This window comes from Lemur catta, chromosome 10 (genome assembly GCF_020740605.2).
Source record: "Lemur catta isolate mLemCat1 chromosome 10, mLemCat1.pri, whole genome shotgun sequence".
NCBI lineage: Eukaryota > Metazoa > Chordata > Mammalia > Primates > Lemuridae > Lemur > Lemur catta.
Genome location: NC_059137.1, coordinates 31,969,491 through 31,997,210, shown reverse-complemented (window position 1 = coordinate 31,997,210; position 27,720 = coordinate 31,969,491). Strand labels below are relative to the sequence as shown.

The following is a 27,720-nucleotide window of genomic DNA, read 5'->3' as shown; positions in this document are numbered from 1 at the left end:
GTGAATTTTCATTCTGACCCTCATAGATTTGGTCTGTCGTCTGACTTGAAGACCACAACTCTAACTTCACTCAAGTTATTGATTAAAAGTAATGAAGAGAACAGAACTAAGGTCCAACCCCTAGAAAGTTCTGTCCTACTTTTCTAGTCACAATCTGGTAAAAATACTAAATATGCCCCATAACACCTTATTAATATTTATTATTCTGGATAAAACTATGGAAACTATGGATAAGCCATGCATAACTAGGATCACAGGCTGATTTTTAAAAATAACAATCATTAAATATCCATTATAAATATTCATTTTATTTTTAAAAGAATTGGAAGATGTTACATATATTACATACTACATATAATGGCACATGTCAGCCTTTTAAGCTTAAAAATAATCTTTCCCCAAACTGGGATTAATTTATACCCCAAGTATAAAATGACCCTTGGCCTATAGCACCAACCCAGGCCCAGAGGAGAAGCCAATTTTGAACCTGTCTGTCCTCTGGCATTGGGCTTCTTGATATGATACTGAGGGTCCTCTCCCTCTGGTTTTATTCCCTGGCAGTATTGAGGCCTGGCACAGGGATCCATCTTACTGTATGCTGCAGGCCCGGGAAGTCAGGGAATCTAGAGGGGTTGGGTCCTCTAACAATTGTATAATGGGAAAAAAATTAAAATCATATGTTCTTTATCTGTTTTTGATCCAACTAGAATAATACAAGACAGAAGGATGTTAGAATTGTTGAAATACAATTTCTCTGCTGGTTTTTCTCTTTGGAAATTGAAGTCTCATGATAGGTAGTGCTTTAAAAGTCATCTAGTTCAATACTGGTAATCTGTTCCACTGGTATCTCCCTTTCTCATATTTAGGTATAATTTATTCAAAGTTTTAAATGCCATCCATATGCCACTTTTAAAGACAAACACAGAAATTTAATAATACTTTTCATTTTCTTTTTCTTAATTCAGAAGAACAATTCTTGCCAAATGTTCTGTCTTATGACTCTCCTCCACTTCAGAGTATGTGTAAGTTACACATTAAGAATTCAAAAAATACCATTATGGAATTTTCATAAGCAATATCCGACCAACCAGTAAAACACAGTACACAGTGTGAAAATTTTAATTTATTCCCCTCCCAAGTATCCAGAATATATATCCCCTTAGCTTTGAGAAATATGATATTGAAAATACCAACAGAATTGATCATATGATGAGAGAAGAAAGAAAAGCACATACTACATAGGAAACATCCCTAAGTCCTCCCTACCCTAGTAGTGCAAGTTAATGGTATGTTTCTGGCAATGTCATCCTTACTTGATTTATAAAAATTTTACAGGACAGATTTAAAGCGGAGATAGGCCTCTGATTTTTATTTTTGTAACCCTAGCAGATTTTTTTAAAAGAGGCTATATTAAATGACAATGCATTTTGAGTCAGGGGGAGAAAAAAAATTAAAAACCCAAAACTTCTTTCAGTTTATTCAAAATAAAAATACACATAGAATTATGAAAATATAGGTTTACTATTTCCACCACGTAAGTTGATGCTGCTGTTTGAAAGGCTTGCAAATTGTTTTTCAAGTTTTTAAAGCTCATCTCGATCCCTCAATAAAGTATACCTATATTCACTGGGTGCTAGTTTCTGGAAGGAGCTCTCAGGTGGACTGCTTGCTACATCTTGGGCTTGCTACAAAAGAAAGAATAAAACATTTTTATACCAATGTATTGTATAGTTATTTTAATAAGAGTATTAGGTGAATGGTAGTTATCCTATTATTAATCAATAAAAGATAGCAACTGTATGCCAAAGATAAGAGTTAAATGTAAAATCTTGCTTCCTCATTCCCAATACAATTACTCAGATTCTCCAGGGCAGGGCTGCCACAGGGCCATTAACTATTGGGCCAGTTTATGTTTGCTGAGGTATGCCAGAGAAACCAACACACCTGACACCTGGGTGCTTTCCTAGACTAGTCTGTAGAGGTAACACAACCCTGACTAAGGTGGCCGAAACTCTTCCCTCTTATAAATGACTGCTAAGAGAATTAAAGGCATCTACTCTGTAGATATAGCTCTTATTTATCAATTACCTGGAGGCTAGAAATTATTAAAACTTAGTTGAAATGAGGGAAACAAAAATACTCAAAAAATTAATTTCTGTACTATTTTACTTATATACTGATAGTACACAAAAATATACAGTGAAATGGTTAAGAGTGACTTCCAAGAATTTTAAAGAAAAGTCAGCATAGTCTATGCTTTATTTCCACACTGTGAGCCCCTCAAGAGCAGGCCTGATTAATGTAGGCACACGTTGCATTAATGGAACATTCCCATTATAACAGGAAGCAGTGTGTCTTTAAACTTATCCATTGACTTTGTCATGTTCCTCTTCCCAATACATTTTTTATTTTTTGTTGAGATATATGTTTGGATTAATTAGCTGAAATTATATTACTATAAAACAAACATTTGGTGCCCACTGTATATTAGTGTACAAAGATGAATAAATAAAAGTTCTTTGTCTAATGAAATTGAAACAAATCAGGGTAATACAATAATGGTAAACTACATCTTTTCCTAATCTGATAAAATACTAAGCAGGCCTTCTTTTCTGAGGAAAATAATCACCTTTGAGTTATTGCCAAGAACAAGTTTGCCTCCTTCTATAGTTGCTTAATTATCTAAGAAAAATCTGACTTCATTTTTCAAGGACAAAAAATGTCATCGGATTCCTAAAGGGAACGAACTCTGACTCTTAAATAAGGTAAAGAAAAATTCAGTGTTTTTATTTCCCTTTATAAATGGAAGTTCTTTGGGCAAAATAATGGGTTTAAGTTCTGAGCATATGAAAGAGAGGATTTCAGTATATATCATCTTCCCTCTCAGTATCACGGTAATAGACATGATACAAATCACAACACATCAAAATGCAAATTTAGGGCTAAGTAAAGCAGGAACATAGAAATTACTTGTAACAGAAGTTACAAGATAGAAATAGTAAAATTCTCAGGTGAAAAAAATATACATAAAAGAACATACAAAATTTTGATAAATAGTTGTCAAGCATTCTAAATCACAAATAGAAAACAGCATTAAGCCATCAATTGCAAATAGGAGTGCTGCACTGAGCATTACGAATACTGTATTCCTGAAGGCTCTTAAAATGGTTTAGCAAGAATAACAAATCATTACGTTCTTCATAGTGTGTTCAATCTTCTAGCCACAGAGGAAGGCTTGGACAATTATTGGAATCCACTGATTTCTTCACTGATGTATCTGCTTCCAATTCCTACTTTTTATTTCAATTTGAAGCCAACTGTATTTAACCCTTACATAGCCATATTCCAGAGGTCATACTAAGACCACCTTAGTTTATATGATCAAGAAACTATCTTGTAATATTTCTTCAACTTTTCTGAAGGCCTAAAATTTTAAAAGTTAAAAAGCAGTATAATTTGTATATTTGCTAGAACCTATTCAGAATTTCTTTACAAAAATATTCAGGAGCTGAAGCTCAAGCCTATGCAAGAGCTTCGGATCCCCTTGGAGGATAACTGAAAAAGGACAAAAGCGTTACCACTGAGAAACAAACAAGAGTCCTACCTCTCCTGGGGCTGTATCAGTTGGGTCAGGTCCGTGATGGAATTCTCTGTGCAGTTTTCCAGAATGTAAGTCAAATACAAATTGCTTGAGTTTCCCAGGAATTCTAAAACCATAGTCAATTAAAATTTAAACTGTTAAAATGGACTTATCTCTTTTTTATCACCCTTATATTTAAAAAAAAAAAAAAATTTTTTTTTAAAGTTTTACCCGCAATGCCACCATCCTACCATAACTATTACAGGCCAGGTGTATGTCAAACATTTTCACACAGTTGTAATGATGGTATCTAGACACTCAGTTTTGTGTTCTAATTCTTCCACTTGTTTCATAGAAAACTTTCTATGCTTATCATTTTAAAAGACAAAGTCTATCAAGATGCCGTACCCAAATTTACTTAACCATTCTTGATTACTGGGCATTTATATTTTTTCCTTAATTACATATATCTAACTAAAAAGCCTTGTTCTACAAAATCGTATTAAAAATAACAGGGCACAAGGAAAAAATAGTTAGGGGCTAGCCACTTAAAACGGCAGCTTTGTTACCAGAGCACTACTAAGAACCTATAACAAAAATATTAGCACTGTTAAAGGTCCACCAGCATTTGAAGCTAGTGTCAAGGAGGTGATCCAGTGCAGCCTTAACCTGGAGCTTGTGAGTCCTCTTTAGAGATGCAGGTCCCTGAAGGGATTCACTGCCAGTGAACCAGTTTCATCAAATTAATGGGCCCCTGAGCATGGTAGCCTTTTCAAATTTTTTCCTAAACAAGGGGAAATGTCTTCACAACTTCTTCAGCCACATGTGCGGCTTCATTGCATACCTTAACGTTATAGCAAACAAAGTATTTCTCAAGACCATTAAACCAGCTTTTATGTAAAGAAAAGCTAGGACTTTCAGTTGTTTTGTTTTATTTTGGAGGTCTTCATATACCCCTAGCAGGGTTCTCTTTAACTGAAAAAGCTTACTCTGATGGCTTCACAACATTCTGAGAAAAATAATATATGAAACCAAGACAACTCCACTTTCTATGGATATCATTCTCTTAATTGCCAGTCATGTATGAACAAATTTGAAGCACAAAAACATGCATTATAGCAGAATAGATAATATTTCACTATGCAAATTTATATATCAGGCTTTTTCTTTGTAATTATTTCCTTGAGTTGTATCCAATAAAGTAGGATTACTGGGTTAACGAGTAAGAACTTCTGACAAAGTGTGGGCAAATTATACCTATAAAACATCAATTTTTGCTATTTGTCTACCTGTTTGTTCTTTGTAGTCTTGCTAGTATTTTTGCCTTTTTTTAAATTAAAATTGGCTTTGCTCATTTGATAAATAAAAGATACCTACATTTTAATTTACATTTCTTCAGAAATTAAGCTTTTTTCCCCACTGCTTGTTTTAATTTATATTTCTGCTCACATAAATTGTCTGCCTTCTAATTGAGATCTTGGTAGTCTAAAAAATTCATTATATGTTTTACATAGAAACCCTTTGTTTTTCATATCTGTTACAAGAATTAAAATGCAGGTCTAAACATACTTTAAATTCTGTGGGTAGAATTGATTGACTTTTTAAATCATCATTTTTTGATAGCAAAAAATAGCTGGTGTTAATATTACCAGTTTATTTTTCTTTTTATCCTCTCCTGAGGTCCCAGAAGTGCTGTTTCTTCCCTTCAATAACTCCCACTGAGATGTACCAACCAATAACTTCATTGTACACCCATTTTGGCTCCCCACTAGCTCCAATGCAACAGAGACCAGCAGGTGCCAAATGCACAGTTTACAAATACAAATGACTGTCAGGTAGCTGTATTGACAGAATGCCTCTGAAAGGTTCTCTGGTGCTGAAGTAATTGCACAAGCACCAGAGATAAACATTGAGAGAAGATCAATTTAAATTTAATCTGACATCATCTACTGTCACTCACAGCAAAGTGCTAAAATATATCCATTCAATCTATAGAATCGCAAATGGTCTGTGTTTAGGATAAAGCCTCTACTAGTTTGTTTTATAAGGTCCAAAGGATATCACAGTATGAATTGCTTCTGCTATTCAATAAATAATTTATGAATGACTAAATCTTAAATATGACAAATTCATAGAGAACACTCAAAGCATATTTTTCCCTAACTTGATTTTTTTCCCCTTGTCAATAGATGAAAGAAAGAATTGTGAGCAAAAGGCAAAGATAAGAGAGAGGATGAATGTGAACTGATGTGGTAGAAAAACAGATTATAAAAGAGCTCTTATCTAGCTTCTGGCCAGAAACTATCCATCATTATTAAGAAGTAACAATCACTGAATCAACAATAAATTGTCAAGAAAACAGATATGGTAATCTGCAAAGCAGGAAAATAAATGGACCATTACCATCATAAATAAAATGATATATTTCACACTTTAGGGTAAAAATTTTTGTAAATCAGAACACCTAAGCATTTCTCTCCCATACTCTTAAACTTTTTTTTGTTTGTTTATAATTCTTTAATTTTAGGTGAGGCAAAATTTAGACACAGTGAAATGCACGAAAGTTAACTGTATGAACAAGCTTTGATAAATGCATACAAGGTAAGAAGTATTTTATTCTTAAAATTCATATACAGTAAAATTCACTTGTTTAGGCTTAAGTTCTATGAATTTTAACATATATGTAGTATCTGGTTACCACCTCCACAAACTGGATACAGAATAATTTCAAGATCCTTTTCAAGTCAGACCTCCCTTTTCCCCATAACCCTGGCAACCAATGATCTTCCTATAGGGTCATATACATGCAATCATACAAGATGTAGTCATCGGAATGGCTTTTTTCACTTAGCATACTGCAACTGAGATTCATCCTGTTTGCACGTATAAAAAAAATCCATTCCTTTATTTATTGCTGAATAGTATCTCACTGAGTGGATATCCAATTAGTTTATCCATTCAGCCATTCAAGGACATTTGGGTTCTTTTCAGATTTTGGTGATTATGAACAATGCTACTACAAACATTTGCGCACAGGTTTTTGTGTGAAATGTATTTTTCTAGAACAAATATCAGGTCATATGGCAGGTGTTTAACTTTTAAAGAAACTGACAAACTTTTCTAGAGTGGCTATATCATGTTGTAATCCCACCAGCAGTGAATCAGAGTTCCAGTTGTTCTACATCCTCATGAACACCTGGTATTATCATTGTTTAAATGTAAGCATTCTAGAACATACATAATGGCATCTTGTTGTGGGGTGGTACAAGTAATATAAAACTGTCCTTCCTAGCCTTTTCAATGAATCTTTTATTTCTACACCTGGGTGCTGTAATCTCTTTCTGTTACCTTAGCTCTTATGAAGGTATTTGAACTGATGTTTCTGTGTGGGGAAGAGCTCTGCCATCTTGCTGATGTCTATTGATATTAACCTCTATAATCAACACTAGCCTGGATTACTGAAGTCTCCTAGATTCTATTTTGACCCTCTCTAATCTATTCTTCAAATTGCTGACAGAGTAATCTTTAAAAAACAACCTATGTCATTCCCCTGATTAAAACCCTTGATTGGCTCTTCCTGGTTCTCAGGATAAAGTCAAAATTCATTAACACAGCATGTAAGGGCTTTCATGAGCTAAGTCTCTTGACCTCATCCCTCAGCATGCCCCTTTCCACTCATATTCAGTCAGTAGCCCTTGAACTTGTTGCTGCCAATGTCACCTTTCTCTAAGCCCTTTCTCCTCACCTGCATGGTAAACTTCTACAAAACTTTACGACCTACCTTAGGCATCAATATCTCCAGAAATCCTGGACCAGGTACCCCTCTGTTGATCTTTCTCAGAGCAGTTATCCCATCATTGAACATAACTGCCTGTTAACCCACTTGTTTCTTTTCTCTATTTGGTTATGAGTTCTTTGAGGGCAGGCATCTAATCTTGATAAACTTTAAACCCTTGGTTCCTAGCACAATGACTGTCATATCATAATTCTAGCTAAATATTTAATGAATTAATAGGTTAAATGATATCGTTTTGAGCACAGGTAAAGTAAGAACAACTAAGATTTGTTACTACTTTATGGTTTATAACACAACCATCATTTCTCATTAATTTTCATAATAATCCCATTAGGTAGGTTGTAGCATTTTTTATATATGAAGAAACAAAAACAAGAAATTAAGTGACTTGCCCAAAGGCAGGACTCTAATCTAGCCTCCTACGTAGTTTTAGGACTGAGAATCTTCTTTTAAACAACCACACCTTTATTGAAATATTTAGAATTGGGAGAGGTAATTCACTCTTCAGTAGGGCTTCAAATCATCTTCTAAATATGTGATTTAATCTTTTAAGATAAAAAGGTCATTTGAATGAATTTTAAAAGGAAAAAAGTCTAATTTGAATTAATATTTGTATTGCTTATATTTCTCATATATTAAGAAACATCTCCATTTTTTAACCATTGTATTGAACATCTTAGAAAGCTGATAAAAATTCGATTATCTGTAGTAGTCACAAGGTTTGTATGTTTATTAACACTATAAATATCTGAGAAAAGAGTCAGAAAGCTTACCTATTCTTGGAAAGGCTCATAGCCATATGCCATTAGAAATGCCTAGTAATAGCAAAATTCTGGTTCATACATACTATTAACGTTCTTGCTAGGTGCAGTCACAAATGAACAGCAATATTGTCAATTTCCTTTAAGTTGACCTAGGATTATTATCTATTTTCCTTGATGTGCTGGCAAAGACCAAACTCAGTATAGAGCTAATTTCTAATAAGACAAATTTTCTTTGACAGATTAATTCCCAAGCATTAATCACTAATCACCTAATGTTAGTATCACTATTTCTACAGGGATTTATTGTGATTCTCATAGTCAGTTATACTCTACTGTATAGTGAAAAAAAATAGCAGTCACCCCAACTTCTTCCATCCAATTAACAAAGTATTACTGTTCCAACAATTTAAACAATTATTTTAAGTTCATTTTTGAGGCACATATCAGTAATTTTTAAAAAATAATGAATACTTACAATACAGCCTTGAAGTCTCCAAATACATACATATGCCTAAAGCTGTCAATAGCTATAACAGGGCAATCTGCTGGAGTTTTCTGTATGTGCAGAAGAGGATGTCTAAATTTGTCACAATCAGCATGTAAAAAGTTTATTGTACCTTTAAAAGAAATAGAGTTATGAGAGGTAGATTAGAATTTTTTCTTGATTATATTCTCATACAATTATAAGCTCACAAAACGTAACATACTAAAAAAAACCCAACATTCTTAAGAGTAATATAGATCAGAAAAACTAAAACCTAAATATTACAACACTTAAAAGAGGTAGGCTTTTTAGTTCTTAGGGCAGAGAGTATAATTTCTTTAGAAATTATATGAATTCAGGCAGGCGCGGTGGCTCACGCCTGTAATCCTACCACTCTGGGAGGCCAAGACGGGCGGATCGCTTGAGGTCAGGAGTTCGAGACCAGCCTGAGCAAGAATGAGACCCTGTCTCTACTAAAAATAGAAAGTAATTATCTGGCCAACTAAAATATATATAGAAAAAATTAGCTAGGCATGTAGTCCCAGCTACTCAGGAGGCTGAGGCAGTAGGATTGCTTAAGCCCAGGAGTTTGAGGTTGCTGTGAGCTAGGCTGACGCCATGGCACTCACTCTAGCCAGGGCAACAAAGAGACACTGTGTCTCAAAAAAAAAAAAAAAAAAAAAAAAAAAGAAATTATATGAACTCAACCCAAATTCGAATGCTGTAGTGAATTTTTAATTTTCCTTAAATAGGCAATCATCTACTTTGCAGATTACAAGGTTCTGGGCAGCAAGTTCTTGAAACTGATAAATGAGCCATTCTCATGGGACCATCTTCATTCCAGCTCATTCTACTGGTTGATTTTTTTAATCTATTACAACCTTCAAAATAGTATAAGTGACTAAAATGGACAGCTTTATACAATGCCTTTAGTTTATTTTGTTTGACTTTCTTCCCTAACTAAAGAGGAAGCTGGTGGCACCTCAGATTCCTTTATATGCTTTGGAGAAATCTATAGACAACTACTCAACTTTCTTTCATTTAGGAATAAATGTTAATTAGACTTTGTAAACTCTCTCAGCTATATCTCTGGGAATGTCTACTGGAAAGGGGTTCAGGAAAGCATCAAGGTGCTGAAAGAAAGCACCCAAAACTAATGCACCTATAACCCTAATTTTCATGCCATTTGCTTTTTCTCTCAAAAAGTTATGGTATGGAAAACAAAAAACAAGAAAACACTACTTCATATTATCTCTCTACTAATCTTTCTATCCTTCATCCCCATGGTTGAATGTAAATGTTTTTAACCCAAATACGTTTATGTGGATATGAATGTAATAGGAGAGGCAAGAAAAAAGAGAAGAAAGGATGAAAATAAACACCTTAATCTGTCTACCTTTTTCACTTATTAATTGCCGGGCTACTTCGTTCTGAAATATTTCTAAACTTTCTGTATCTTCTTTCATGTGGAAGAGTATGAGAAAAGGCAGTCCTTCTTCTGTCAATTCCTGTAGAGAGAAGCATTCAACTATTAGAAGAGCAATAATAAACAGGTTAGTAGTTTGAAAATACATATGTCAATTAGTTTGCTAAAGTCAAACATTAACATAGTAGGTGGTAATTTATGCTGCTTGGGGTTCCAAGTTCCTATGTCCACACCAGCATATTCTTTGCCAAGAAAATATTAAAAGATTCACAAGAAGGATATCAAGACAACCAGACTGAGAGGAAACAAATCCTTCCCCATAGTTTAAATAATTTATGAGTGGTTGGTTACAACATACAATCTCAAGAATTATTTAGCATGCCAACTACCATGGGGAAGGATGGGGAGTATCCCTGTTTAATTGTTTAAGATTTTCCAGGTCTATACCTTTAAATCCTGTTTTTGAAACCAAGAACTGCCAAAGCAGGTAAATAATCATAACAAATTATTAAATTTTTCTGGGCCTCTGAGGACAAATATTTTTTTAAATGTTTACTTTTTTAAAAGTTTGATTTACATGACCTCAAATATTGTTTTGCAATTATTTGTACTTTTGTATTAATAAATTCTGAGTTTAATTTTTTTATAAAAGCCATAAATATGAATGTGCATAGAAAAGCAGAGGGAGCTTAAGATCCCAATCTCTTCCACGTTTCTTGTACTATAGAGCTATGACACTGCATTGACATCTTGTGGCCTAACACTCAAATTGCAGGAGAAGTATTTTGAATTCTGTGAAATGTAATGACCTAAGAGTTCACTATATAGTAATATTAATGACAAGGAATGGAGATCCCTGATAGGGAGATGGAGATGAGACTAGATTACATGTAATAGGCCCGACCTATGTCCAGCATTAAAAAGAAAAAAGAATAGGAAATTGAGTCCACTGCACACAGAAGGGTATTATACCATGAAAAATGTGCATTATGTATATACTAGTGAAAATTTTCTACTGTGCCTTACAGTAAAAGATGATTTGAAAGCCACTACTTGATCCAAACTTTTGGCCTAGTCCTGTACCTGAACATACAGTGTGTCACGAGGCGTAACGACACAGGATTTAAAGATACCCATGTGAACATGTTTATTCAGGCTGATTTTGTCTGCTTGGACAGATGTAAACAGCCTCACAAAACCACATAAAAAACAAGATGCATCTTAAAAAACCAGAATTACTTGGAATTCAGGAAAGTATCTACTTTGGTAAGCACCTTCATAAACTCTCAAAGAAACAACAAAATGGCCTCAAAATGCCAAGCTGTCACATGGAAATACAGATTGAATATCCCTTATCCGAAATGCTTTGGACCAGAAGTATTTTGGATTTGGGTTTTTTTTTCCACATTCTGGAATATCTGCAGTATTCTTACTGGTTCAGCATTCCTAATCCACAAGTCCAAAATCTGAAATGTTCCCAGAGTGTCATATTGGCACTCAAAAAGTTTCGGATTTTGGAGCATTTTAGATTTCAGATTTTCCAACTGGGGATACTGTAATTTGAACCATTCTTACTATTGAGAAAATTAGAAAAGCAGGAGAAATATAAAAGAATATCTCTTTGAAGGCCTCTAAGAGTTAAAAAAAAAAAAAAAAAATAGGCCAAGACTGTAATAGATGGAAACCCAGAACATTAAGTATGGTATTTGAAGCTATTAGTAGGTTTTCTCCTGGGACCATCTGCATTTCCAGAAGAGGCAACTGTTAGTGCTCAATCCCACTGGTCATTAGTGAAATATAAATTAAAACCACAATGAGATTCTACTATACGTACACCAAAACAGATAAAAATTAAAATGGCTTATGATAGGAATGTGGGTAAGGATATGGAGCAATGTGAGCTTTGATACACTACTGGTAGGAATATAAATTGCTACAACCACCTTGGGAAGCTGTTTGGTATCATGTACTAAAATCGAGCATATGTATGCCCTATGACTCAGCAATTCTACTCACAGGTATGTATACCCAATCGAAATGTGTGCACATATTCACCAAAAAACATATAAGAAAGAATGCTCACTGCAGCATTATTTGCAATAGTCAAAAACTGAAAGTAATCTAAAAAGTCCATGAAAAGTAGAATGGATAAATTGTGGCATATTCATATAAAAGAAATTATATTCATGTGAAAATGAATGAACTACAACTTCACGCAATATGAACGAATTCCACAAACATAAAGTTGAGTGAAAGAAGCCAGATACAAAAGACCCTGATTCCATTTCAGGTTCAAAAACAGGCAAAACTTCAGATAGTCCTATTCAAAATCAGTATGGTTGTTATGAAGATGGTAAATGGGGTAATGACTGGAAACGAGGACAGGAGGTTCTGAAAATCTTCCATCTCTTGATCCAGCTCAAGGACTGGAAATTATAGCCAGAGGTCAAATCTGACTTGACTTGCTGCTTGATTTTGTATGGTCCACAAGCTAAGAACGGTCTTTACATTTTTTAATGATTGGGAAAAAATGTTTAATACCACTATTTCATGACATGTGAAAATTATGTGTCCAGAAATAAAACTTTATTCGAACACAGCCACACTCATTTGTTTACATATTGTCTAAGGCTCCTTTTGTGCTACAACTGCTAAGTTGTGTTGTTGCAACGGAGATTGTACAAACTGCAAAGCCTGCAATATTTACTATCTAGCCCTTTACTGAAAAAAAATTGCACACCCCATGTCTTAGTCAGTTTGGGCTGCTATAACAAAGTACCATAGACGAGGCAGTTTTTATACAACAGCCTCCAGTTCTGGAGGCTACAGGTGCAAATCAGGGTGCTGGCATGGTCGGATTCTGAGAGCTGTCTTCAGGTTGCAGACTGCCTAACTTCTCATTATACCCTCATGTGGCAGAAAGAGAGCTAGAGAGCTTTCTGACATCTTTTTTATAAGGTCATTAATCCCACTCATTAAGACTCCACCCTCATTACCTAACTATCTCCCAAAATTTCTACCTCCTAATACCACTGCATTAGGGGTTAGGATTTCAACATATGAGATTTGGGGGCACACAAACATTCCATCCGTACTGCACTGACTAGGTAGTGATTATAGGGGTGTGTTTCCTTTGTGATAATTTTTTGAGCCATATATTTAAAATTTGATCTATGCATTTATAATTCTTTGAAGTGTATATGCATATAAAAAGTTTTTTAAAATTGTGCTTAAAAAATGTTTTTAAACTTGCACTCTTAGACTACGGGTTTTAAAAATGAAAGAGCTGAAATGAAAGTTATGCTTCACATACAGTAAAGAAAGGAGATAAGTCCTCACAGACATAACTCTTTGTACTTGTTCCTTCAGCCTCTTAGGTTTTTGAGTTTTGCTTTTGTGGGAGTTGTAAGAGTTTCAATGGACTTTATTTCAGGTGCATAGGAAGACTGAGGTCAGTTACATGACCACTGATAACTGCTTCCATTACTTACAATAAAAAAGACAATACAACTGTTTTGTAAGAATCAGAAAAAAATCGTTTAGTGGCAAAGGATTATTCACTGTATATAATTAATTATAACTGGGCAAAGCATTGCTTCTAAAGGATATCCACTTAAACAAGGATCTTCAACCAACAAGTTGGCATCAGAACCACCTAAGAAGCATTTTCAAATTCATTTCCAAGGCTGTAGTGAACTACTACCATTAGTGGAAATGTAACAGAGGGGCTCTGGGACAGCAAAGGTGAAGAATCACTGGCCTGTATTATGGAAATAGCTATGATATGGTTATGTTCATTATATGATTTTTACAACTGATAACCCTGTGTTAAAATAGTAAGAAAGGTAGAGAAAGCTTGCTCTTCTAGACATCTGAATTTTAAAAATAACAACACACATTAGAAAGCCCATACCTCTCCATTTTCAAATGTTATTTCTCGAACAAGAGGTACGCATTTATCTTGAATCCAATTGTAAGTCACATCAAAGTTTGTCATAGATCCCAAGTACACCATATCTGGAGCAGACTATCACAAAAATAGAAAAAAAAAATTAAACAAATCTCAAGTATGCTGGCTCAAATACATTCTTAAATCCATCTATGAACCCAGAAAATCTATTGGAAACACAAAAGAAACATAAAACATAGAACTTCTGAGAAAGAGGGCCAGAGATGGTAAAAGCTGATCATTCTGTGACTACCAGGGACCTGATAATCCAACTTGTGACATCCAAGCCTCCTGCCTTTCCTTGGATTTAGGTCAATTAACTGTTTGTCAATATCTTCACCAAAGGCAAGCAGGCATTGTGAAAAGAAGAATTCTCCAAATGAATTAATTTATCTATTCTTTAGAGTTGAAAATGTTAGAAGAAAATTTGGAGAGTGAAAAAGCCTTGAACAATACAAGATGCTGTATAGCTGTAAGGCATGACTATTTCCATCATTAGTTACCTACAGATCTGTTTCTATACTTACTCAAAATCAATATTTATAAAGTGCCTAAAATGATGATAAAAATAATAGCTAATACTGAATAAACTTACTGTGTCTAAGCACTGTTGTAAGCATTGTATATGTGTTGATTTATTTAATCCTCCCACATCCCTGTAAGGCAGGTACTGTTATTATCACCTCCTGTTTTTTACTAACAAAGAAACCGAAGCACAGAGAAGCTAAGAAACATTCCTAGCGTAGCACACCGAAGAAGGTGGCACAACTGACACTGAAACCTAGACAGACTGATACCAGAGCCCATGCTCTTAACAACCTACTACATTGGAAGACACTATACTGGATTCTGATAATCTAGAGCTGATGACACCCTGTAAGCTACTATTAAAGAAATGCACTTGCAGAAAATATAGGCAAATACCTATCTGAATTCAGAATAGGAAATAAGCTTTCTAAGCAAGAAATTCATTTATCTGACTACATAAAAGTTAAAAATTTCAGTGTGTCAAAACACTGCAGACAACATTAAAATGAAAACTATGAATTGAAAAACTATCCACAGATTTCTATGTTTGTGTGTGTAGAAGAAATTGCAATGGCAGACCTTTAGGTCGATTTGGGATAAAATTCACTACGATTTTGCCTGTTAGTTGTGGCTACCATCATTTGGGCCTAAGCAGCTACTTCTATGCTTAGACACATTTAAAACTTCTTACTTAGCCCAAGAGTTAAAAACAACATGGCTGCTCCTTAATTTATACCCCAGAAGATCTGGGAGCTTGTCTAGTACAGTGCAGGTCAGGGTGATGACCATGTACCACTGAAGCATCATTTGGATTTGGCTCCCAGATTGAAAGCAAAACAGACAGGTAGAAAAGGCCAGAGGGTGAGGGGATCTTTGATCCCAGCTCTGCTACTAAATGCCTGTATGACTTTGGCCACAGAGGCCCCATCTTCACTTTGAAAGGTTTAGATTAGCACAAGATGATGCTTCAGGGTTCCTTTCTATCCTAAAATTCTATAATTCTATGAACATTAACACATATAAAACTACAGACTATACTATCCATATATTTAAATATCTTATTATACACACTAAGAAACAGCAACTTACCCCTGGTGGTTTGTAGATTATGTTGTCTCCACTATATCTTTCTGGTTTTGAAACATCCCTAACAGGAAGGGAAAAATAGTAATAATGCTTTTTAAGAAAAACAATAACAGTAATATAACTGAATGACTCAGAATTACCTTATTTTGCAATGTATGAATTATAGACTTGAAATACATACTTACTTGCCCATCACCCTTCCTATTTATAAGACTATGCAATACCAATAAAAGTATACATTTAAAGGAAAAATTAAATATGAGGCAGATGTTTTAAAGGGAAATTTTAGTTAGCTGTATTATGATTTGTATTTCATAAATTTAGACTGATAGTTTTAGCACTAACAAGTTGTTTTTGATCCCAGACTATTTTCCAGCAACTGGGGATCAAGGTCATTGATTTGGTTACATAGACTAATAAAAAATATATGTATTATTTCCTTATTAATCAGACTGAATCATGAATTTTCTACTTTTTAAAACCAAAATTTCATTTAAAAAAAACAGATGAATTGAAATAACCTACATCTCTAAACTACAGTTCCATAAATAAATTATGTTTTATTTGTTCACTGTTATTTCCTGTGTCTACTACCGTATCTGGCATATAACAGGTACTCAATAAATATTTGGTCAGTAACTTCTACAACAAATTCTAAGTCAAATGGGTAACTTTATCTCTCTTTAAATTACCTTTAAATTAATTGAACACTGATTTATTTTCAGTTTCAAACTACAGTAGTCCAGGAGATAGAGGCAAGGAGTCCTAACCTACATTGATGATGGTGAGAACCGAAAGGAAGAACATGGTCCATTAATCAACTGATTCATTTAATAGCTATTTACTGTGCATTTCCTTTGTACCAGGGTTGGTCTTGGCACTGGGTATACAGCAGTGAACAAAACTGACAAAACTCTCAGTCTCATGGAGCTTACATTTTGGTGAGGAAAGACAGATTAACAAGTAGATATATTTATCCTGGGTGGCTAAAAAAAAAGTGCTATGAAGAAATGTAAGTGGGCCAGGCGCGGTGGCTCATGCCTGTAATCCTAGCAATCTGGGAGGCTGAGGTGGGAGGGACTCTGTCTAAAAAAAAAGGAAAAGTTAGTGAATAAGTGGGTAAAGCATGATGGTAGTGCTACTTTATACAAGGTTATAAGGCAAGGACTTTCTCATGTGATGACATCTGGGAGAAGCACTTCCAGACAAAGAACATTTAGAGCAAAGGCTCTGCTGCAGAAGTGTGCTTACAGCATTTAAGGAACAGCAAGATGACCTGTACGGCTGGAGCACAGTAATGTCAAAACTATGGAAGGCAGGGGGAGTTCCCCCATTTACTCTGTATACTGAGAACACTTACTATAAAAGATACACACAAATAAAATCTACAAAAGCATTAAAGCAAGGACAAAGAACAAAAGTCACAAAATGGAGAAGATATACTGTGTCAGGAATCTGGGCTTTACTTAAAATAGCTACTGCAATTGAGCCTAACAGTTACGAGCCAACGAAAAAAGAGAAAGAATATGACATGGAAGTCAAAGGACAGTTGACATAACCTCCAATGAGAAGAGAGGGTCAAAAACAGAACCATAAAAATGATTCCATTTTGAGAAAGGAAGAAAAAAAAGAAGATACAGTTAGCAAATTCAGAAAGGTAAGCAGCAAACCAGAGGGATTCAATGTAAGTAAGTACAGATACAGAAAAAAGGAAAGAGTAGTTGCATGTCACATCCTTCAGAGGAACTGAAGAAGATTAAGATTGAAAAAAGGGCAGTGGATTTGGTAATTAAGCAGTCACTTTGCAACTGTGCAGAGACAGGTTTCATTAGAGCGATGGAGGTGAAAGCTTCCAAGAAGTTAAGGATTTTTACTGGTTAGTATCTGAGAAAATCAAGGTAACCAAGCATAAACTAATCATTGAAAAAATGTGGCAGTGAAAAGAAAGATGAAATTATAGCTCAAGATACAGGAGGAGGAGGTTGGGAAAGAAAGAGGCATGTTTTCAGAAAAGTAAAGCAGTTCATAAAAAAAGAGCCAGGTTGAAAACACAAGAAAGCAAGGACAACTGATAGATTAAAGCCCCAGAGGAGTCTGAAGGGATAGTTACAAGGACACCAGTGAAGAGGTTAGCCTTAGAAAGAGAATTGTTCCTCTGAGACATGGAAGATACAAGAAAAGATGGTGGAGAGATGGAGAAGAATGAAGACGACAAAGCCCATGCTGCTTAACAAGAAGACTGTGTCGTTTCAATCTGGTAACCCCACAGGTTAGCATTTTGCCTGGCACAGGATAAGTATTAGTAAATGAGTTGAATAAAGGCACGAATGAGCTAATTGTTAACCTGTCCACTCTTTACCTCTTACCCACCTTCTGAAATAGAATATACTATAGGAAGGAGAATAAAAGACTTTAAAGCCTTAAAAAGAATTCAGAGATAGGTATAAAGACTGGTTGGTGACTTTAAGAGTACTGAGATAATCTTTGGAGAGGTCATCTTCAGAAAAATGACAAAATACAACAGGATTTAACATGGCAGCCAAGCCAACCCACTAACACTTTTAAGTAAGATACTTACCCAAATGCAGAAAGGAAGGCACAGTCATCATGCAAAATATTTGCTACTCGTTCAAAAACTCTATAGTTGTCTGAATCCTTTTGCTCAAAATATCCAATGATATTTCTTTTGCTGCGCTGTAAAATAAAGTACCTAATTATTTTGCAAACATATGTAGCTCTATAAACATGTTATTTCATTTATTCCTTATTCTGGGATAAATGACAGCTCCAGGTTGTACAACTATCTCCAAATAAAGTATGATTATAAATGCATATTTAGCTTTTAACACCTAGCCCAAAACTATTAAAGATTACACTGGGTTGAAAACAATCTTAACTTCAATAAACGTAATTATAAACATTTCCTTCTAGCATTTTATTTTAAAATTTCAATAAATACATAACTATTTGATCAGTGATAATCTTTTCCTAAGGTGACTAATCTTAAAATGTGTTAAAAACAGTGTATCAACTCATAACTTGTGACTATTGGTAGTGACTCCTCCAGGAGTCTCTCATATTCCTGCACATGTTACTTAGTATGCCAAAAATGCAAGACCCTGACCACTCTTTACTCAGGCCATTTCTCAGGGCTGTGCTTGAGGCAAGCAACACTGAGATATGAAGTAATGTCTCCCTACAGGACAAGGAGCAGGGTTACTGCTTGCTCTGAAATGGTGGTTCCCCAGCCCAGTGCTCCTATCCAGTGACACAACCCACTGAAGGTACAGGCATCCATCTGGGCCCTCTGTGTTGCATCCACAGGACTTGAGGGCAAGGAAACAAATGCAAACACACTCACACTGCTTGCTATGATATGAGAAACAAGGTCCTTTGTCTCTGACACAGGACTCTGGGTCTCTCACCCAGGAGTCTGACAGAATCCAGGAAATGGTAATTGGCTAATTTATTAGCTTGTAAGTACGGTAAAATCAAATCTCAAACCTGATAGTGACAATCAATGATTGTGATAAATCCCAAACTCAATTGTTTTTGCTTTTCTTATTGTTTGTTATTTGTAAAACACTACTCAGTGTACAAAGAAAGGGGTTGGCTAAGCTTATTATTAAGAGGGGGCTATTTTAGGGGTCACTAAAACTTATATCAAGAGTAGGGTACAGGAGTGATTAGAGCAGAGACCCTGAAGGTCTCCACTGAGAAAAATACGGAAACTTTGGTTTTGTATGCTTGACTTTAACTTCCACTTCTTTATAATTCAGGCTTCCCTTTGCTTTCAATTAATTCAAGTTAGTACAACTTTACTGTATGCTACATATTTTATCCAGTAAAAGATTAGCATTTCACTTGAGAATTCAAGGATAATTCAACTTACCAAGTATGCATATGTCAAATCCATTGCAATGAACTACAGGGGGCATGTCCAGATTCTTTTGTTTGCATTAGGATTTGTTTACATTAATTAAATAGGCAATGTTCATTTGATCTAGAAAAACTTACAACTTACATCAAGAGTGTTGATTTCTGCTAAGTCCCGAATTTCTTGAATGGGGTCACTTTTCTGTTGCCTGATGTAATCTGCAAGTGCTTTCACTGATCGCTGACCCCTGTATTCTCTCTTCATCATCATCCCATTACGAAACAATTTGAGGGTTGGGTATTTGCTTATCCTGTATCTCTGGGCTATATCAGCTAAAAGAATGAAAAAAAAATTAACTTTACCCTCATATTTGCTCAGGGCGAGCCCATCATAAAGTATGGTACACTCATACAATGAAGTACTAGGTTGTTATGTAAAGGAATGAAAAAGATCTCTATCTGCTACTAAGGAGCAATCTTCAAGATGTACTGTTAGGTAAAAAAAGCCAAGTGCAGAGGAATACAGGTAAAATATTTTGTGTAAGAAATACGAAGAAACCTGGGAAAGGAATATGAATACACATGCAGATACATACATATATATATACATGTCTGTATATGTTTGCTTACGTATTTGTCTTTCCCCACCCCAAAAGAAACACCAATGTAAGAAAATGGGAGGAAGGGTCAGGGATGAAATTTAGATTTCCCTGACTATACTTTGGTTTCATAGTTTTGACTTTGGAACCATGAAAATGTTAACATTAGAACAAAATTACATAAAAAAATTTTAATACTGGCATTGTTGTTTTGAATTTAAACACATATACTATAGATAAAATACATGAGTTCATGCCATTAAGAATCAAGATTTTTCAGCATAATAAAAAATATATAAAATCAAGGTAATTAAGTAAAAACCCTATAATATTTAATTTGAATTGGATGTGTCAGCATGAACTCATGATGTTTTTCTCTTTTAAAAATGTACTTCTAAGCTCTTTCTATTGACAGCTGTTATCAATAACTTAATGCCAATAAGTTTTAAGACTTAGATAAAATGAAAAAATTTCCACAAAAATACAACTTACCAAAACTGACAGTAGAAGAAATAGAAAATATAAATGGTCCTAAAATTATTAAGAAAACTGTAATTCAAAGCCTTCTCACAAATAAAACTCCATTCCTGGACACCTTCACCAGCAAATTCTACCAAACATTTAAGGAGCCAATAATGCCAATTTTACACAAACCACTTCAGAGGATACAAAAAGAGAGAACACTTCCCAACCAGTTTTCGAGATCAACATAAATCTTTTTAGGAGAGCTGACAAGGAAATTATGAGGAAAGAAAAGTATATGTTAATCTTTTTCAAGATCATAGATGCAAAACTTAAAAAGAAAAAATTAACAAACTGAATCTTGCACTATATGCAAAGGATAATACATCACAATATTTGAAAACCAACTGATGTAATTCATAACATTAACAGACTAAAAGAGAAAAATTCTATTACTTCTCAAAAGAAACAGTAAAACATTTGATAAAAATCAACATCCATTCATGCTTAAACACTGTTACTAGCAAACTAGTAGAAGAAAACTTCCTTAAATAATATTTAAATACACAAATACCACAGAACTAAATGGTGAAATACTAAAAGCTTTCCTGCTGAGATCAAGAAAGAAGATGCCTGTTATCACTTCTATATAACACTATACTGGAGTTCTTAGTGTAATAAAATAAGGAGAAAAAGAAGAATATACATACACTGGAAAGGAAGAAATAGGAATGTCATTATTTGTAGATGATTTTATTGGGTTCACAGAAAACTCAAAAGAGAATCTACAAAAGGATTTCCACTTCTAAGGAGGATGTAGTGAACAGCAGAAATCTACTGCTCCTGCTCCTACAACTAGGAAAAACTGTATTGCTGGTTTTTTTAGTCACATTTTTTAAAGATATCATACCTAATGGGTACAATGTACACTATCTGGGTGATGGGCACACTTACAACTTTAACTCAAGCAGTACAAAAGCAATCCATGTAACCAAAACATTTGTACCCCCATAATTTTCTGAAATTAAAAAAAAAAAATAAAGATATCAGAAATCATGAAAGCAATGAAGACTAAATGAACTGAAATTTCAGAAAGGGAAGAACCACTCCTAAGTAAGCAAATTTTTCTTTCCTATAAGTTTCTTATGTAATTCCTTTCAGAAATTAAATCTGTAATTGCAGATTTAGGGTTGAGAATTATACTTACACAGGCATGAAGAAAGTGAAATAAATGAAGCTTTTCATAGCCACCTGGGCCAACATGGTGCAATGAAAGGGTCCTAAAACACACTGCAAGTCTCCCCAGAGGACATTTCCTGTGGAGTGACACAGGAAACTGGAGAGTTAAGGTCAAGAAGACAGAGTAAAATCTCCTATGGTCTCATGGTGCTTAGGAGACAATGTCTACTTGTATAAGGGGCCTGCAATTCTACACTAGGGCCACATATAGCCAAGATATTTGCCAGATTTTGAAGTTACACAGGCCAGAAAGCATCTAGATGTTGGAGGAAAAACATGAATTTTTGACAAACTAGAAGATACTTGTGTCATGTACGAAGACAAATGATTAATATTCAGAATATATAAAGAATCAATTTTAAAAGGACTACCCAAAAAAATAAGTGGGCTAAAGATACCAGGCAATTTATGAAAGAAACACAGATGGTCAATAAACATAAAAACGTGCTCAGTTGTAATCAGCAACTTACAGATTAAAACTACCAGATAACATTCTGTCCATCATATTGGCAAAAAAACAGCAATAATAAAAATTGTAAAAACTAAAATTCAAGGCTTCATCCTTCAAAGTGAGGTTTCACAAAAATGGAAGAATAAGTACCACATGTACTCACCATCAAATTGGCACTAACTGATCAACACTAAGGTTGCGGGGGTGGGGTGAGCATTGTATGGGGGAAGGGCACGCCTCTAATCCTGGCTTGGGTGAGGCAAAGTCATAACTTGTAACCAAAATGTTTGTACTCCCATAATATCATAAAATAAAAAAAATTAAAAAATTCAGGGCTTGCTTCAGCAGCACATATATTGTTATTAGCATGATAAATGGCCCCAGCACAAGGGTGACACGCAAATTCATGAAACATTCCATATTTTTAAAAAACACCAAAATTCAATAATATCAAACCCTATGTGAAGGTAAAATATTCCTACTAGGTCTAATTTAGATCCACAGTCAATGTTGATATGGCTAAACTAGCCTAGCTGGTGCCTAATTTGCCAATAAGAAGCCAAGGAATTTTTTTAATCCCCAAAGGATTTGGCAGAGAGGATATAAGATGGACCCAGAAAGAAAGAAATTGCCTAATAAGAAATATTTATTTTCCATTTGTATCCTAAGGATCAGTATGAAAATGGACAGCAAGAGGCACTGCCAAAGAGAATAGAATGTTTTTAACTTTCTGAACTTGGTGAATTAGTGGACATAATGAGAAAGCAGTGTGCTAAAAGCAAATATGCATAAACTAGGAGTAGAATACATCAGGCTACAGACAGACCCCAGGGGGTCTTAAATGTTAAGTGAAAGGAAATTTGAATTTTATCCTGTTTTTGATAAGCAGCCACTAAGCTGTAGAGCTGGGCTTTCAAAATACTCACCTGGCAGTAGTAGAGAACCAGAGACACTAGTAAGGACGCTACTGCAATGGTCCTGACAGATAATCACAAGCATCTGTTTACAAACTTAAAACGTTACAACCTTTAGGTTGCCTTAAAATTCTGGTTATGGAGCGAAAAAGATTTAAAAATATTTGAAGACTATTAGGTGGTTATAGATTCACTTGCTTCATTCTCAAACATCATGGCAGCAGGTATGCCACATAATGAGGCGGCTTTTAATTATTAAGAAGCAAAACCCTTCAAATTACATTGATCAATAATCTCAGACATAACAGTGACTTTGTTACAAGCTTTGGCCAAAAGTGATTTTAAGATAATTACAATGTGACACTTTGACAAAATAACAAAGAAAGGCTTAAGGGGTATAATAAATGGGTTTTTTAAATTAACTAGATAGATCAAATGTTAAAATGGATGTCAGAGGAATTACAAACTTCAGAAGGTTAAGGGCTTGCTGACTGGAAAATTAGCATGTACTTTTTGCTTCAGTGGTCACTTACTTTTCCTTGATGAGACCGGCTTGCCTGCCTCACTAATGCCCAGCAGGGTTCCAACTGGGGAAACTGCCTACTGCTCTTATCTCAGCAATGTCCCTCCCTGCTATCATTATCTGTGGCAGAAAATACAAAGAGGAAGATGATTTTGATAGCAAAGTCTTACTGTTCTTCTGGTTCCAGGAGAAGGACCACTGCTGTCTATGTCCCTCTTTCTATTCCCAAACCATGCCCCCCCTGAAACAAACAAACAAAACCAAAACACAATAAAACTCTAAACAGAAAAATTACAAACCAACCCTAGAAGCTTACTCAGAACTCAAGCTTAATATGCTCATCCAAAGTCAGTTCTATGCACATGAATTCTTCACTTTTTACTTTCTTGTTCTAATTACAGCATCTATGTATAGCTCTTACAAAAGCTTCTCAATTTCCAAAAAAGAAGGCTCAAGTTGTACTGAAAGACAGACACATAACAGTAATTTGGGTACATGGGAGCATGTGTTGCCTAATTCAAGGACATTTACAAAGTATTTTCCTAAATGCTAGTGGGAGTCTGTTTGAAAGTTCTACAACCAACTCACAAACGTATGAAGAACACCCCTTGCTTAGTGCCATACAGCCTAAGGCCACTGGAGGTCAGCAGAGAACCTGGTCCCACCAGGGGCAGACTGATGGGCCCTTCTAGATGCAAGGCAGCAAGGATGACCACCACAGAGAATGACGAATTCTACTCCCAAACTTCCCAAATGAAGAGACTGCAGAAGATGAGATGAAATATGATCATGATCCACAGTTGAAGCAAGGGCATGTTTTAATTGTGTGTGTGTGTGTGTGTGTGTGTGTGTGTGTAAACTCTGAGGTTAGTCAAATAGGAAAGTGCTGGCTAACATCAGTACTTGCAGAATAGGTTTCAGCAGCTTGTAAGAAACCCCTAGAAAGAGCAGAGTAATACTTTTTAATCAAGAGTACTGCCGACACTCTTAATGGCACAGAAGTGAATATTGTGTGGAAAAACATAAAAATTGACTCATTTGGAAAGCGACACAAAAGAGTCAGACTAGGAATGTGAAGTTGTTTCAAGATTTCTTTAACAAATTTACTTTCCTCGTAAGGTGCACAGAGTAATATTTAAGAATCTACATCTAAATGAGTCTAAAATAGTTCTTATGATAGGTATAAAAAATTCTAAGTGCCCCTCTCACCATATACAAAAATCAACTCAAAATGGATTAAACACTTAAATGTAAGACCCTAAACTATAAAACTACTAGAAAAAAACAAAGGGCAAACACCTCAGGACATTGGTCTGGACAAAGATTTTATGGATAAGACTTCAAAATCACAGAAACAATAGAAAAAATAGACAAATGGAATATCAAACTAAAAAGCTTCTGCAGAACAAAGGAAATAATCAACAGAGTGAAGAGATAACCTGCAGAATGGGAGAAAATATCTGCAAACTATTCATTTGACAAGGATTAATATCCAGAATATATAAGAAGTTCAACTCAACAGCAAAAAACCCCCAAAAAAACCATTAAAAAGTGGTCAAAGAATCTGAATAAGATACTTCTCAAAAGAAGATATACAAATGGCCAAGTATATGAACAAATGCTCAACATCACTAATCATCAGGGAAGTGCAAATCAAAACTACAATGAGATATCATCTTACCCTACAGTACTAAAGAACACTATAGTTAGAGTGGCTATTATCAAAAAAAACAAAAATAACAAATGCTGGCAAGGATGTGGTAAAAAGGAAACTCTTATACACTGTGGGTGGGAATGTAAATTAGCGCAGCCATTACGAAAAACAGTATGGAGGGTTCTCAAAAACTAAAAACAGAACTACCATATGACCCAGCAATTCCACTAAAGGAAAAGAAATCAGTATATGTCTTTCTGGGTGTGTTTGCTTCATTGCTATATCTCTCTCTCTATATATAGGACCTTCCACATTGCATTACAAAGGCTAGGCATAAAAATATTTTGTTGAATGCATGAATAATACTATCTAACTCAAGCTGTGCTGAACTGTGGTAAAGATAATTGAAATAATACAAATGAGAACATACCTAAATCCAAGGAAGCACTCAATCAACAGTAGTTTTTCTCCAAGCAATTTGACTAGAAACTTTTTAGAGGAACTTTTCAAAGAAATAATACTATTACTTTAGATGACAGGTCTCAGTGAAGCAGTGAGTCAGAAGCAAGACAGACAGACTAAAGAATTAGAGGGCAGGACAGAGCAGGCTGCCACAATATCAGACAGGTGATTAGCAAGAATGAGACATATGGGGATGTAGTATGATGATATCTTGATTCTGAGGCCACCTTATGCCTTTGCTAGGAAGCATCTTATAAATCTTCTGCCTGACAAAAACCAATCCTAAAGCAACAAGTAGGTACACTTGGCTGGATACAATATAGAATACTATAAGGAAAAACAGATCACAAAAGGAAAACTGCTTTTATTTGAATACAACGTAATTGTCTAAGTAGAAAATCCTATAGACTCTACATAAAACTTATTGGAACTAGTAAGTTCCAGCATATAAGATCAATATACAAAAGTCAATTTTATTTACATAAACTAGCAAGAAAAACTGAAAATTAAAATTTAAAAATCAATACCATTTATAATAGCATCCCCAAACAAAAACTACTCAGGGATAAATCTCACAAAAGATATGCAGTGCCTGACAAAAAAACCCAGACCAACCCAAAATTAGGTATATGCTAAAAAATTCCTGACCAATACTCCTCAAAATTGTCAAGGTTCTGAAAAATAAAGACAGAGAAATGGACAGATCAGAGGTAACCAAGAATACCTGATGACTAAATGCAATATCCTGGAACAGAGAAAAGATATTCATGGAAAAAATTTGAATAAAGTCTAATAAAATTTGAATAAAGTCTACAGTTCAGTTAACAGCAATGTATCAATGTTAGTTTCTTAGTTTTGATAAATGTCCATAGTAATGTAAGATGTTGATGCTAGGGTAAAATGGGTAAGGAATATAAGGGAACTTTATATTATTTTTGCAACTTTTCTATATCCACAGTAATTCCAAAAATAAAGTTAATCTTAAAATATCACTTACAATTGCATCAAAAAATAAGAAATATTTAGGGATAAATCTGACAAAGATATGCAAGACATATAGGTTGAATACCACAAAACATTGAGAAAAATTGAAAATACCTAAATAAATGGGGAGATGTACAATGTTCATGGATTGGAAGACTCAATATTGTTAAAATAACAATTCTCCACAAATTGGTCTAAGAATTCAATGTAACCCCAATTAAAATCCCAGCAGTCTTTTATGTTGTTGTTAGAAATTAACAAGCTGATTCTAAAAGTCATATGGAAATCCAAAGCAACCAAAATAGCCAAATCACTTTGGAAAACAAGGTGAAAAGTTGAAAGCTTTACCCTACTAGACTTTAAGACTTTTATAAGCTATAGTAATCTAGAAAGTATGGTATTAGCATAAACATAGACAGACAGATCAACCGTACAGGAGAGACCAGAAATAGACCCACACATACACGGTAAGTTTATTTTGACAAAGATTCAAAGACAGTGAAGAAAGGATAGTCTTTTCAACAAATAATGCTGAAATAGCTTGATAACTACAAGCAAAAAAAAAAAGAACTACAATTCTTACACTGTACCACATGTAAAAATTAGCTACAAGTGGATCACAGACATAAATGTAGACCTACATACTATAAAATTAAAAAAGAAAACATAGCAAAAAATCTCTGTGATCTTCAGTGAGGCAAAGATTCCTCAGATACATCAAAGGTATAATCTATTAAAAAACTGATAAATAAGACTTCACCAAAATTATGAATATCTGCTCTTCAAAAGATACTCTTAAACAAAGTTGGAAGAGGTCTCATACTTTCTGGTTTCAAAACTTATTACAAAGCTACAGTAATCATAGTAGTGTGGAACTGGCATAAAGAGAGACATACAGACCATGGAACAGAATAGGGAACCCAGAAATAAACCCGCAAATATG

The 27,720-nt window shown here is 34.7% G+C and overlaps 1 protein-coding gene across 1 annotated transcript in view; it reads right to left on the bottom strand.

The window, feature by feature from the left end:
• Positions 1 to 1,450: 1,450 nt before the first annotated feature.
• The window catches only part of ERP44 (endoplasmic reticulum protein 44), a 59,033-nt gene continuing 32,763 nt past the window's right edge, over positions 1,451 to 27,720 (bottom strand). The window contains exons 5-12 of the mRNA XM_045563140.1: positions 19,638 to 19,822; positions 18,192 to 18,307; positions 15,617 to 15,674; positions 13,964 to 14,077; positions 10,021 to 10,132; positions 8,616 to 8,757; positions 3,605 to 3,707; positions 1,451 to 1,685 (exon numbers count right to left, since the gene is read on the bottom strand). Of these exons, the coding sequence (XP_045419096.1) occupies positions 1,584 to 1,685; positions 3,605 to 3,707; positions 8,616 to 8,757; positions 10,021 to 10,132; positions 13,964 to 14,077; positions 15,617 to 15,674; positions 18,192 to 18,307; positions 19,638 to 19,822 (932 nt within the window). The 3' untranslated portion in view covers positions 1,451 to 1,583. The remainder of the gene's footprint in view (positions 1,686 to 3,604; positions 3,708 to 8,615; positions 8,758 to 10,020; positions 10,133 to 13,963; positions 14,078 to 15,616; positions 15,675 to 18,191; positions 18,308 to 19,637; positions 19,823 to 27,720) is intronic.